At 42.8% G+C, this 14,535-nt stretch overlaps 1 protein-coding gene across 1 annotated transcript in view; it reads right to left on the bottom strand.

The window, feature by feature from the left end:
- The window catches only part of FER1L6 (fer-1-like family member 6), a gene marked incomplete at its 5' end in the record, with an annotated part of 67,715 nt that extends 53,400 nt beyond the window's left edge, over positions 1-14,315 (bottom strand). Inside the window, 9 exons of the mRNA XM_010146658.1 lie at positions 1,932-2,281; positions 3,313-3,505; positions 5,090-5,276; positions 6,102-6,258; positions 7,830-7,908; positions 12,485-12,547; positions 13,275-13,406; positions 13,502-13,556; positions 14,188-14,315. Coding sequence (XP_010144960.1) covers positions 1,932-2,281; positions 3,313-3,505; positions 5,090-5,276; positions 6,102-6,258; positions 7,830-7,908; positions 12,485-12,547; positions 13,275-13,406; positions 13,502-13,556; positions 14,188-14,315 — 1,344 coding nt within the window. The remainder of the gene's footprint in view (positions 1-1,931; positions 2,282-3,312; positions 3,506-5,089; positions 5,277-6,101; positions 6,259-7,829; positions 7,909-12,484; positions 12,548-13,274; positions 13,407-13,501; positions 13,557-14,187) is intronic.
- Positions 14,316-14,535: the final 220 nt, after the last annotated feature.

Genomic DNA, 14,535 nt, shown 5'->3' with positions numbered 1-14,535 from the left:
TTGCTGCTGGAATAGGTCAATAAAGTTGTGCTGTGGGGATGGGAAATTTGCTGCTGTTGTCCCAGAGGCTTTGTGAGACATTTTTCACCTTATTCGTAATGTCTCCAGTCCCTGCTTTTCCTTTCAGAGCGTTGTAATACAATTACTGTGTCTACTGTACCATGAAGTATTGCTGAATGTTAAAATCAAAATAATGTCAAGCATCACTGTATTACGTTGTTGCCTTTTACACATTCTGTATTTGAAAATGAGGCACAGTAACCAGAAATAAACTCTTATTACTACTATTAATATTTATTGGTGTTACAGCAGGGTTTTTTCCTCTGCCTGGAACATTTAGCTAACACCTAAGACCATAGTGTTTGAGCCGCTAACAATAAAGGATTTCTTCCAGATAGAAGAAAATCTATGTGGAAATAAATTTCTTCTCATTTCACCTCTATTACAATCTTCAGAGAACTACTGAGGGACAGAGGCAATTTACAATTGTATGAGTGTATAAAGCAAGACACAGCTGGCTTGCAATTACCCATGTAATTTCTCTCTTAACACACTCCTTGACCTGCTCCAGCTAGCACTCATGCCAGCAATGCCAGAGCACAGGCCAAGGAAGAGCACTTGTCAAAGCTAGGCCTCAAGACCAAAGAACAATTTCTTCTCTCCTGTTGACTTGTAGAGGTGGAGTCAAAAGACCAAAAATCATAGAATCATAGCATGCTTTGGGTTGGAAGGGACCTTAAAGATCACCTAGTCCCAACCCCTCTGCCATGGGCAGGGATACCTTCCACTAGACCAGGTTGCTCAAAGCCTCATCCAGCCTGGCCTTGAACACTTCCAGGGATGGGCCATCCACAGCTTCTCTGGGCAACCTGTTCCAGTGCTTCACCACCCTCTCCGTGAAGAACTTCTTCCTGATATCTAATCTAAATCTCCCTGTTGTCATTTTAAACCAATTTCCCCTTGTCTTGTCATTACAGGCCCTTGTAGAATGTGTGTCCCCCAGCTTCCTTGTAAGGCCCCTTCAGGTACTGGAGTCAGATCTAATAAAGGACATGTGTGCCTTAAGCACTGAGGTGGAACTCCAAAATTTTGATCAAAGACATACTGAAGCATGAAGAAAATTGGTTATGAGACTATTTTTCTTCCTATTTATTGGGTAAAAATAATATAGTCTGTATATGTACCAATGTGTGTTTGCTTCCAGACAGTGATGCGATGGAGCAGAGAATCAAAGATCATGTATTGGCTGAGCACCTGATCCCACATGCCCTGCCAGTATTACACAACCTTCGCAAAGCATCGTAGCACAGATCCTCCCATGATGTAACCCAGCACGACAGGTGGAGTTAGGAAAGTATCATCAGTAATGCCAGCTGAGACTGAGCACATGGTTTGCATCCCCTCTCCTAAAGGGATTAGAAGTTTATAACTACATTGACAATGCAGAGTTAAAGGAGAAGAGTAAAACAGACTAGGCTGTATCACTCTGCATTTGCATAAAACCTGTGTTGTGATTCCCTACTCATTTCAGTTAACAACTACCAATTTTCTCAAACGAATGCAGGAAATCAGATTTTATAATTAGCAGCTGCCCCCATCAGCTCTCTGTCATTTAGCAGATATCACATCATACAAGTTTCTAGTAGGAACACATGGATGATGCATCTAGTGTAGAAGGGACAATAGGACAGGAGTCTAACTTTTATGGAAACCAAGTCCTACTTGAGTATTTTTTTATGAGTTACAGGTACACATTAATGCTCCATTGGTGCTGCATTATTATGGGAATGTCCCAAGACTATAGAAATATGGAGAAGCTGTAGGCAGCACATAAAAGAAGTATGACATGACCCAAACCCAAATACACACACCAGTGCCATCCTTGGAATTTTAGGGTCACATGTCAATCAGTCTCTTAATATCATACCAACCTCTGAAGGCACATCAAATGGCTCAACTTCCACCTCAGTTGAGTTCATCTTATCTGAAGGAGAAGCTGACTTTCGATCCTCTCCTGCTTTGTCAGTTTTGTCTTTTCCTTTGGGTGCTTTGAAGTCTTTTTCTTTAGATGGCAATTTGATATTCTTGATAACACTTGAAAACTTCGACTCATGGGCTCCTCCTGAAAGTATCTCCACAGCAATCTCAATGAAGAGACATCCCCGGAAGGAGACCCCTTCTCCAAAACCTTCGTTAAGCTCCTGGTGGTCATCCATGAGGCTGTGGTTCCTGGGTGAGCCATAGAGATTGATCCAGGCAGGCCCAAAGGTAGGCAAAAACCCTGGGGATAAAGCACCTTTTATGGCATTTCCGTTAGGTATTAGCACACTCCTCTCACTGTCTGTTCGAAGAAATCTTGCCTCTTGCATGTGAAAAGCCAAACCTGGACCCATTTCTGTGCAGGTGAGGACCACTGTTTTGCAAGGTGATTCTTAGGCACCAAGAAGTCTCTGCCAATAACCAACCAGAGACTCTGCCAGTATGGAGCTCTTTCTCAGAAGGTGTTTGTACCACACGTGCTGAGGCATGAGGCCCATTTCAGCTCTTGAAAAAAAGAACTTGGTCCCATAGACTGAGGGCTGGGACATGGTGGGAGAGGAATGGGAGTTTTCTCACCTTTCCAAACTGTTCCCAATCCCATGTCACTACTCAGTTTCTATGATTTATTTTTTATTTTCTCTTTAAGGACTCAGATACATGTTTTAATTTCCAAGTTTAAAGAGTTACTGTACCTTTGCTGAGCTGTGATAACTGACCATGTTCCACACATATATCAGACCACATAAATAAGGCTACACATGTAGACTCACATCAGTGAAAAGACTCCAGATAGTGAGCTTTACCTCACATACGTGAGGTCAAACACACCAGTCCATGGTACCTCCTTAGGATGTGATAGCGCCCAGCTCAGCCTTACCTAAAGACTTTGCTCTTACTGGGTAGATCAAAAACATAAACCTGCACTGCCATTTGCACTTCATGCTTTCATTGCCCGACAGAAACTCACATGAACTATAATCTTACATTAGTAATCCCTAATGGACTAGAGCAGACTATTGCCACAGTCACAAAGAAGGTACCATATTATGTAGCGGCCCTGTAACAAGAAAGGCAGTAGCAGACCACCATGCACAGAGCACAACATAATAAAACTTCAAATTAAGCAAGAGAAGGTCTATCAGAACCAACAAAAACTATGGATGCTCACCTGAGCTCTGGGCATTCCTAAAATGGGATCAGTCAGTGCTCAGGTCCCAAGAAAGTAGATTTTACCTTAAGAACATATTCTGTTACAGATATTTTCTCCTTTACCTTTGTCACCATCTTGCTCATTTGAAATTTTCTTCAAGTCAATGAAGTGGGTGGCTAAGGCCACATCATTCATGCTGCCTTCATCCCAGACCTGGATTTTGACTCTTCGGCAGAGTGGAGGGAACATTTCCTTGAAGATAATCTGCTCATGCCATACCGGATCTGCACAGTTCTTTTGCACTGTTGTCCGACCCTGAAATGAAAGTCCAGGAAATTTAATCCCAGAGGGGTCAGACTCTGCAGAATAGCAATGAGTATAGCACAAATTGCACTTAGCAACATCTCTCTGGACATTTTTTAAAGCACAAATATCCTATCTTGAAAGTACTTCAGCTTTTCTATTAGCTTGTTTGTTTTCCCCTCCATACCTAATAAAAGACCACATTATGGCTAAAGAATTCTCACCTTCACATAGCAGAGCCTGGAATAAGGTCTAATTCTTCAGGGCCCTTATGTGCAAAACATATCTGTGAAGCCAGAGTCCGTCATCTCTGCTACAAACTGGACGTCTTCAAATGGCTTTTGAAAAACCTGGCTAGTGGTAATGCAGCAGTGTGTCTCATAAAAGATGAAATTCATTACAGCTGCCAGGCTGCATGTACCAATGGAATTACCTTAAATGAGGCAATTTATCCAGTATAAAATATGATTACTGTGGCTCACGTTCTGGGCATGTGCCTGTGTGTTAGGGATGTAGAGACCAGAGCTATTTCTCCTAGCCTGAAGGAGATGTCAAGACCATATCGGTCTGTGCAGCCGCAGGCTGTGGCAGGCCTTCTACTTCCACATTTGGTGAGGAAAACCAAGTAAGGAAACCCACCAACAATACCTCTAAACCCATATTTTACACACCAGCATGCAAATTCGCATCAGTGACCCATTCTTATATCTTCTTCAGTCCTCTATTGAACCTGAAATAGCTGCATGCATTTGACCATTTTAATCCATACTAGTTTGAGATGTAATATTTCACAATTTGGACTCACAACAAATTACAAAATCAGCACAATGGCCACATTTCCATGACTAAAACATCTGTGAAGGACTAACTGGATTTGTCTCTATGTCTTTCTTGCACACAGAAAGCATTGCTGGCTTAAAATCATTTCCAGTTCAATTCTTTCCTTATTTACACCAATAATCAAGACAAGCTCCTGACACGGTGTTTCCTGGGTGTACTCCAGTGGAACTAGGCTCCTGGACCTCTACACTCCTCCAAAAGCCCCTTTCAGCAGCTCTCTGTAGCCCCATGTTTGATGTTGAAGGAGCTCTGGAAGCAATCAAGCCAGCAAAGTAAGTCTACCCAAACGCTTCCTTTCTGCTAACCACAGAAAAGGGCCCTGAATTACAGCAGAGTCATTCAGAAGTCAATACACCGCCCTATAATCCAGATTGAACCATCTTTACTGATTTCAGCCCTGCTTCCTTTTTTCACTCTAGGGAGAACAGAACATAGCACTTACCTAGTACCACACTGGGTAATTAACTGTCTGGTAACCTGATGTTTTAGTAACAGATCTGCAGAATTCTCTTTCCCCTCCTGCTGCCTGACTCTAACCTACTGCTGTGAGGCTGATATTACATCTGCTGGCATTAAGAGTTTCCATCACTTTGTTCCTGTATAATTTAAGAACTGAAAAATACTTTCTGATGACAGAAATAAGAGTTTAACTTAATTTATGTAACTGTAAGTAATGGACATCAGCATAATCACCCGCCTGTACCACAGCTAATAGGAAAGAAGGCCTACATTTGTGATCAAGAGGATCCCAATTACCATTTGACCTGCAAACATGACGACCACATAGGGATCCACAAGGTCCTTACTGTCGCCTATGAATGCTTTGGTGACATTAGCCATGATGCTAGAGTTCATCTTTGGAAGTCCTTCTGCTTTGTAAATTCTCACATAAAATCTGGCCCATGGTCTTTCAGATGGAAAGCCTTTAGGGATCAAGAGGTTCCTAAAAGAAAAAAGAAGCCATTTCTTTAAAATTGAAAACTCAGACAATGAAGTGATATTTTTTCTAACAAAATTCTCATCTTGAGTTATCTTGCATCCTGAGAAGAAACAAAAAGTTGGATGAATTTGCTTCTGCATCTAAACAAAACCATTTTCTAGTTATGATGAGAAAAAAATACAGTATTACTCAGCAAACTTGGATGGAGATTCCCCACTCACTCTGGGCCCCTGTTGCATCTGACCACCTTCATGGTAAAAAAAAAATAATCTTGTATGTATTCTGAAATTCCCTTGTTCTAACCTGTGTCCAAAGTCTCTGATCCTTCTACTGTATTCTTCTGAAAAGAATCTGGCTCTGCCCTCTTCATGCAGGATACCCCTTAAACTGCTCTACATAAGGCTCAAGAAACCAACCTCCACTTCCTGCCACACACCCCTGCCCCTTTCCCTGTAAGACCATGTGCTCCAGCCCTTCATCATCTTGGTGACTCTCCATGAACTCGTATTTTTAATTCTTACTTCACTGCTTTTCAGAAATTTTTTTTTAACTGGTTTCAGATCAATGAACCTTCTGTCAGGCATAACCTGACACTTAGCCACAGGGGGCATGGTCAGCTCTGTCAGCTGCAGAGAACTGACCCTAACACGACCTTCAATTTAGTCGAGAGGGTTATAAAAGCTCTCTTTGAGCACATCAGAACAGTGAGGTGTACAGTGCTATCCTGCTATTAACCCTGAGTTAGCAAGGAAAGGACTGAAAGAAGGCAGAGGTCTCTTGAGGTACTTAGTACAGAAGAAAGCAGCAAAAAAGAAACTCTCGCAGTACTTTTCAATCTGCTCCTCAGTATCAGCTGTTTTCTGTGCAGCTTGTATTGCATCACCTTTCCCAGTCACACTGATGTCACATTTCAGGTATCCCTTGGCTCCAGTCCTAATGTCAGCAGGGTCTGTGAGAAGCGCCCACTTGTCACAAAACTGATGACCTGTAAGATGGACAAACTTAAACACCCTAATAGAGGAAGCAAAAAATGCTAATATTTCTCCTCTCCGTTCTCAGAAAGGGCACTGCAAAAAACATTTGTGCTTTCAGGAGGATCATGTTGAAGTACTCTTGTTTACCAGGCACATCTACAGGGTGCAAAATATTGTGTGACCAAAAAGGCAGACAAAGGACTGATCTACAGCTCGTCAGGAACAAGCTCATTTTCATCAGTGGTTACTGAGGTCAGTAACTGAAGACCAGTGGAAGGTTTGATGAGATTTCACAGCAGAACTAAGGCTGAGGCTTTGTGAGGAAAGGCCAATTTTTTCATGAGAACTGTCTGAAGATCTCCAAAATCTCCATCAACAAAACCCTTGCTGGGAGCTGTGACCAGGTATGACACTGGCAGCCAGCTGAGAAAGGGAGGAAGGAGGGTTGACAGCCACCAGAGGAAGAAGAGGCAGCCAGAAGCAGGTTCAGCTCCATCTTTCCAGTGGGCAAATGCGCAGGACGATTCACCCACAACAGCCCTTGCTGAGCTCTGCTTCAGCAATCCCCCTCAAGCAAGGTCCTAAAGCTTTACATTAAATTCTTGGCCATCACTTTGGGTGTGTACAGGAGTTGGAAGGGAGAGACCAGAGTGTACCAGGAATATGAGTTTAAGAACAACCCTCAGGCACCAACCTCTTGTGAAAGTGTGAGCAGGAAATACAGGACAGAATTTAGACTAACACAGTCTGAGTGTGGGTGTAGACTGCTCACTTCAGTCAGGCCATTTCTCCATACTGTCTCTTGCAGGAGCCCTGAAGACAGGGTGGCCTGAATGACTCTACACTTTCACCATAACTGGGTGACATCTATAGCAAGTGGTCTAAGTACGGTCTGAGAAGAAACCAGGTCCTTAAGTAATGATGGAAGAAAGAAGCACGAGTCTTCCTTCTGTCTCTCAATGATACCTGGTAGATTTAGGCATTTTAAGATACATATTTTGAGGATAGTAGTAAAAACAGGCCAAAAAAGAGGTAGGTGATATTTTCTTAGCTTCAAATTTCAGAAAGCACTGGACAGCTTTGAAGATGGCAGGTCATGTAGACTCATCATCACCTCTTTGTCATTTCCTTCCTCTCTTTCCTGTTACGGTCTGCTCCTCCTCTCAGCTTATGTCCTCCTCACTGTTTCTTCCATATTCCATCCTGCTCTCCCTCCCTCCACCCCTTCTACCCCAACACACTCAACAGAGCTCTGGATGCTCTGTAGTGAATTAGTGGAGTTGGGTTTTCTAGAGCATCCAGATACCCACTCTGACCCATTAAAGAAAAGCCATCCTTGAGAAGAGATTCCCACCAATGAGCAGATTGTCAAGGTGTTTTCAGTGTTGAACATTTTTCAAAAAATTTAGCTGATGTTCTGGTATCCAAATAGGAAAACAACCCATCCAAAACCCTCACTAAGTTTATCCCTTGGCATAAACCATAATCAACTAAGTGGAAAAGCAACATACCTCCCTCTCCTCTCCTTCCCTGCCTCACATCTCATTTAACAGACAAAAAGGGCAGAAAATGCACCACTTACCTGGCTGACTGTACACGGTCCCCAGATCTACTTTAAAGGAGCCGATCAGCACACTCCCAATCAGTTTATTGTGCATAACCTGCCAGAAAAAGGCCAGTTGAAGAATGTCAGTATGTCTCTTCCCAGTCAGCATAAGAAAGAGCAATCCAAAGATCACATTTCGTTCAGAGGAAATAAGCAGTGACATCCAGCACCACCCAAAACTGGGTGTACCTAGCCACAGCAGATATAGCAAAATTTTGAAATATGTTCTTTACCCAATATTGTGCCAATTTAGAAACCCAAGTGCACACAGGTTATATAGAGTGTGAATCAGATGGATGTGTCTTCAGAGAAGATGCAGTTATATTACTTATCCTGGCAATTCTAAATAAATCATAATCATAGAATCATAGAATCATAGAATGGTTAGGGTTGGAAGGGACCTTAAAGATCATCTAGTTCCAACCCCCCTGCCACGGGCAGGGACACCTTCCACTAGACCAGGTTGCTCAAAGCCACATCCAGCCTGGCCTTGAAGACATCCAGGGATGGGGCATCCGCAACATCTCTGGGCAACCTGTTCCAGTGCCTCACCACCCTCTCTGTGAAGAATTTCTTCCTGGTATCTAATCTAAACCTCCCTGATTTCAATTTATACCCATTACTCCTTGTCCGATCACTACAGGCTCTTGTAAAAAGTCCTCTCCCAGTACCCTTGTAGGCCCCCTTCAGACACTGGAAAGCTGCAATGAGGTCTCCTCGGAGCCTCCTCTTCTCCAGGCTGAACAAGCCCAATAATGAACATAAACATTGGGAGATAACTGGTTTCACACTAGGCTGCAGAAATCCTATCACTTTCTGTGCAATAGCTGAATTGCCGTAAGAATTGAGTGCACCCAGAGGAGAAAGAATTAAAGTGGTTTTTCATAATACTTCAATGTGCACGTAAGTAGACTCGATTCTGATTTACCCCTCACAATATTAATGAAATCAGAGAAGTTATATAGATATGAACAAGATGGCAAGCAGGTCCCAGCGAGTCTATCTCCTTATCCTTCCTGTCAAATAATAAATTTAATTTAATTTAATTCAAATTTAATTAAGATTTTTCCTTTCTAATGATTCCTGGATCTATGTACCTCTGTCTCTGGTCTTCAAATACATGCATGAGCTTCACTTTATAGACAAGGCAGAAGCTAGCAACATCTTCTAAAGGAAGGCTGGCTCTAGAACAGTATTTCTCAAAAGATGTATCTCACCTGGTTTCAGAATAGCTTAAAAGGTTGAAACCTATTCCTTGGTTGTGGAAAAGCTCCTGAAAGCAGGCTGGAACACCTTGGCCAAACTGCAGAGAGAAACTAAACCCATCGGATTCAAGTCCACAGGAGGTAAATCTAAATGTTGGAGCTAAACAACCAAGCCTCTGAGAGCATTTTAGGAGTCTAAAGACATCATACACTGGCTTTGGACCTACACATCCTACACAAGGATACAAGACTGCTGTGGTTTTTCATTGGATTTGTCATGTGACTTCATTTTGTGCATTTTTTCTTCAACACCAGGAGACAGTTTCAAAGTAAAGATCACTGACACCATCAAGATCTACCAGAAAATTCAAGGAGGTTTCTAGTTGCAACACAATGTCATTCCCTGTTAAAGGCCTGGGCCAACTGTGCCTCTGTGGTTTAGGGAACACACTCAGTTGTCCTTGATAATTCCTCACTTCAACACAGAAGGAGTCTGTAGGGCTGAAAAATCAAGAGTGGACAAAGGAGCAGTTTTGTTTTACTCCACTATTAAAACTTAAAAATTAAGCAACCTTCATGTGGGAGAAGAGCCAGTATGAAGCCAATGCTTCATGCACTGGTGCTGCTTTTCCTCAGTCCCTGATGCTGCCAGGTCCCATCATCACACTGGACCCTCGCTCCTATGAGGCTGGACTAGGGCACACAGGAGTAGGGAAGAAGCCATGAAAACTGGTGTGTTTATCCTGAAGCCAGGAAAAATTACAGCTTTGGAGGAACTACCTGGAAATAGGAGCTTGACTAAATCAACTTATCCAGCACGGGATGGATTGAAGGGGGAAGAAAGCTGTAGCCTCTCTGTACCCAAACAAAAAAGGATTTTCTTTCATATCGAGAAATAAGAGGAGGGTATGTGGTGAGTCCAAGGTGGTCCTGTCTCATTGCTCTTTGCATTTTCTCTCCAGGGCATGACAGCTTGTGTGGAGAGTGTTAAATGTGTAAACCTCATTTCTCTGTCCTTGAGATCTGCTGTGTGACATGTGGTAAATGTCTTCTGCTCCCATTGAAATTATGGGGGTTTCCATACCCTGTAGTAGACCTGTTGCTTTTAACTGCTGAGGAAATAACTCACTGCTGCTATCAAAAGCCCTGCATCTTTCCTACCACTTTTTTTACCAAGCATATTTTTTCTAATGTATCAAAGGAGGTGAGCATGAAGCTTATAGCAAACACCTCTTGTCTTCTCTGAGAGAAAATCACATCTACATGGTATCTAAAGGTTTGCGTCTTTTCACATTTGATTGACTCTGTTAAGTGACTGAAGGATTTTCTTCATATTTTCTGGATCAGGGCAAGCACGCACAGTGTTAAACTGGGGAGTATCTCAGCACTGGAGATACAGGTTTAGCATGAAAGGGGCATCTCAGTTTTACTATGGCATTACATCCTGAAATGCACTGGAAGATATTAATGACAAAAAAAAAGTTATTAATTAACAGGTGCTGAGAAAAAATATCTCATTTTCCTATCAAATGTAGGACTTGAATATGGCTAGAATAGCTGCTGAACTGATGGACAACAGCACTAATCTGATTTTGTTTTTCTTGAGCTTCCATATGCAGATGAGTTCATTTTCGCAGATTAAGCAAATTTGGTGCAGGAATGATTGCTGGTAATGGAGGCTGCCAATCTGTTTTTCTTTAAGTGAAATTTATGCTAAGCAAGTGCTGTGAAACTTTCCATGCCCCAGGGTTTCCCTCACTCCCAGAACACATATTTCCTCCATTTGTTTCTGTACTCCTGATATATTGCATCTTCCAAAATTATGTTGCAAGGTAATAAATCTCTGTTTTCAGTAGCATACATGAGCATTGTGATGGGTTAGTGTGAGGGTTTTTTTAAATGTCATTTTTATCTAGAAGACCTTTAATTTCTTAGTGTTGCAACTTCACCAGCTATAAACCAAGTAAGTTTACTGAGCCTGATGAAACCGTGTGGATTTACAGCAGGTAATGGTGACAGAGCCCCAGCACACTCAGAAAGCTGGCACTTTCAGATCTGCAGATACCTTTTGTAGGTATGAATTTCATATATTTGAGCTGTGTATGTGATACGTGGATTCAGACTGTCAATTTGCCACCAGCATTGTAAACCTAGTTGTCTAGTTGGCGACATGGAAATTCACAGAATCATAGAACGGTTTGGGTGGGAAGGGACCTTAAAGATCATCTAGTTCCAACACCCCTGCCATGGGCAGGGACACCTTCCTCTAGACCAGGTTGCTCAAAGCTTCGTCCAGCCTGACCTTGAACACTTCCAGGAATGGGGCATCCACAGCTTCTCTGGGCAAATTAACATTTTTATTTCTGTAGCTGTGAAAAGCTACAGCAGCTCAGCAAAGCAGGTGCAGAGTGAACATCTCTAAAAGGTTTTGCATAGATATTTCCTATAGCTCTTGACCAATGCCTGTCTCTGTCAAGCACAACCAGCACAGACCCTTCCCTGGTGTGCTTTTTTTTTTTTAATGAACAGAGCGCTACAGGGAAAAAGAATCTTTCCTGGAGCAACAACTCACTGCTCATTTCTCTGGCCAAGTGATGGGACTTTCAAGAGTATAAATTCAAAAAAATAGCTCATGAAGGGCACAGCTCAGGATATTTCTTAGTAATACAAATACAGCACCGTCCAGAGTCTCATTAGATCTTTCTTAATTCCTGAGCAACTTTGCTAAATGTGGTGATTACCTTCAGGAACCTCAGGTGAGATAATTAGCATGGCTCCATAGACTTGGCCTTCCAAACTGCAAATCATTATATAATGCCCCAAGTACAAGAGCATGTGTGTCTTCCATCAGCGCTGCTCAGAGTTGTCACGTAGCTTTGCCAGGACTGTACTCGTAGTGAGCAGTGAGAGCAGCACTGAATGCTTGGAGCCTGCTCCCATACTAATAGCAACCAGCCACTGAAACTCCCGGACAGCCCGAGAGCTGCTGCGGAGGATAAGGTACCTGGATAATTTAGTTAGAAACAGTTGTATCTGAGGAACTGAGCTAAGCCAGAGGTTTCAACGCAGTCATTAGAAACAAGTGGCAACTTGAAAATTAGGATGAAGACAGTGTTGAGAAGAGTTAACTAAGGTGAAATTTTCTCACTCTACCTTGCAGATTGCCAAACCAGCAATGAGTGTCCCTGAAAATGCACACTTAATCTGCCTTTAGGGTTATGGTCCTTCAAATTATTGCCATCTGACTTTCCTCCTTTTCCTCTCCCCTAACCTTTCTCTTTCCTATTATTCATGCTGACTTTATAAGACTCTTGGTACATAAAATTATTTCTCTCTCTAATTACATTAAGAAGAATCATTTACAGCTGAAGTGACACAAACAACAATGACCTTTACTTACTGTGCTAAGATTTCCTAGGTACTTACAGAGATGTTGATTATTTTGTCGAACAGGAACACCTGTGGTCCAACGAAATCAAACACAAAGTACTGTGGGAAAAGGGGACAGCAGGTCATAATCATCCTCATGCTGGTAGCCAGTGCTGTCAGGAGCATGGCTTAGCTTTTTGGCTTCCTGCACAGATCTCAGTGAGACAAAGGGGGTGCTGGGGAGGTGGTGGTGGTGGTTACAGAAAAACCCTTTCCTTGCTCCCTGACTGCTGTCTGACATGGCCCAGACCTGTTTTCTACTCTCCTCCTTGCATTGCTGCACAGCACTGCCCTTCGCAAATGCCCATGGCCGTCACTCTGTGTCAGAGGCTATTGTCAAAAGGGACAGGAGGCACAAGGAAACCCAAAGGACCAGTTGATTTTGGGAAATGTTTTGGTCTCATTTGTCACCAGCTGGGACAAACACATGTCAAGTGAAGACTGAAACAGTGAAATGGTAACAAAAGGAGGTTGGGGTAGCAGTTTAGACAAAACTCCTGAATGGATCATTTGAAAAAATGCAGAGGCAGTAGTAGTAGGGTAGGATGCAATCGAGGGGACAGGGAACAGGATGGACAGAGCTTGAGAAGAGAAAGAGCAAAAAGATCTAAAGCCAAGGAAGCTATTGCTGGTGATTGGCCAAGCTGGAAACTCAAATATCTCCTGGACAGACCTCCCTGCTCAGGCATAAAGGTGCTACAGGTAGTTTAACCCCTTTTGAGCTACCAAGTGGTGGACACCCCCAAAGCCATTGAAGGAAGTGCCTTCTTCAAGAGAAAACACCTACCTCATTGTAGAAAGGGGCATTTGTGCCTTCTTTTACTGTAGTTTGCTTCTTCTCATCACCTATCTCGATGATCACCACAGGGTCGATGTTTTCCCCCACCAGCTGCCTGGCCTCAATGATGGTTATGGCAATCTGTGGGGCACAAAGACACCCTGTGCACTCTTGGGCTCAGGTCCAGCCTGCCTGGGGATTTCACAGGCGCATAAGGGCCATCGCCCCCTGCTCACCTGGTAGTTCTGGGATTTCATCTCCTCTTCGTGAATTCTGGTCACTAGCTTTGCCCTATTTAAATGACAAAACAGGCTATTAAGCATCTCTAGGCAAGAGCTGGTACATGTTGGAAAGGCTTCTTGTCACTAAGCAAGCATTGTTTATGACAGGTAGCTTTGTTGTGAACCATTAGGCTTGATTTTATCAGCAGAGACCACCTCTGTCTGTCTCATATACTGGGTAATAGGGAAATGTTTCATGTCCACACAGGCCAGTGCAGCTACCTGCCATGTATGGGAATGATTTCACTTGTTGATGCCATCAAACCTGACTCTATTCCCTCCCTGTATGAAAAAAAAAAAAACCAAACCCAAACCAACTACACAAGCTCTTGGCTATAGAGATTGCTGTCCCCTTCGGCTCATTTTCATTAGCAGAGTTCATTAGCACAGCTGAGGAGCTCTCAGTACCCAATTCAATCTCTCCCAAAACTGAATAGTTCCTGGTAACAATCTGTCTTGAGCTGATAATATTTTGCTGACAAGTACATCCCACTCTGTTATGTGGGAGAACAGGAGAGAAGGGATCACTGCTGTCAGCAAATGGATTTTCTGTCAGCTGACATACTGTCCCAGGGCAAGGCCATTCCTGAGGGTAGAAAAGGTATTTTGGGGGATGTTAGGCAAGGTAAGACAAGGAGCACCTTTTCCTCTTTGGGCTTAAGGATCCAAAAACACCGGATAGTGTATTGCTGTTAATTAGGTCTTCCTCTCCGTCTTCTTGTCTTCCAAGAGTGTCATGGCAAAGATTTGCACTTTCATCATGATCACCTGATAAAGAAAACAATCAAGAAAGTAAAAGTTACCTCTGATCTCTACTAGTGAAAAGGTAACTTGGAGCAGAGATGGGAATGAACTGAATATTTTATTTACTTGGGTATCACAATTAGAGATATAGTAGTGGTTTGTATTGAGCAGCACTGATTACAGGAGCAAATCCTCCTGTGCATAATCATATACTATATAAATTGTGGCTGCAGCTGCTCTCTTCA

Source organism: Eurypyga helias, unplaced genomic scaffold, assembly GCF_000690775.1.
Source record: "Eurypyga helias isolate BGI_N326 unplaced genomic scaffold, ASM69077v1 scaffold1862, whole genome shotgun sequence".
Classification (NCBI taxonomy): domain Eukaryota; kingdom Metazoa; phylum Chordata; class Aves; order Eurypygiformes; family Eurypygidae; genus Eurypyga; species Eurypyga helias.
The sequence above is the reverse complement of the archived record's forward strand: the minus strand, read 5'-3'. Positions and strand labels throughout refer to the sequence as shown.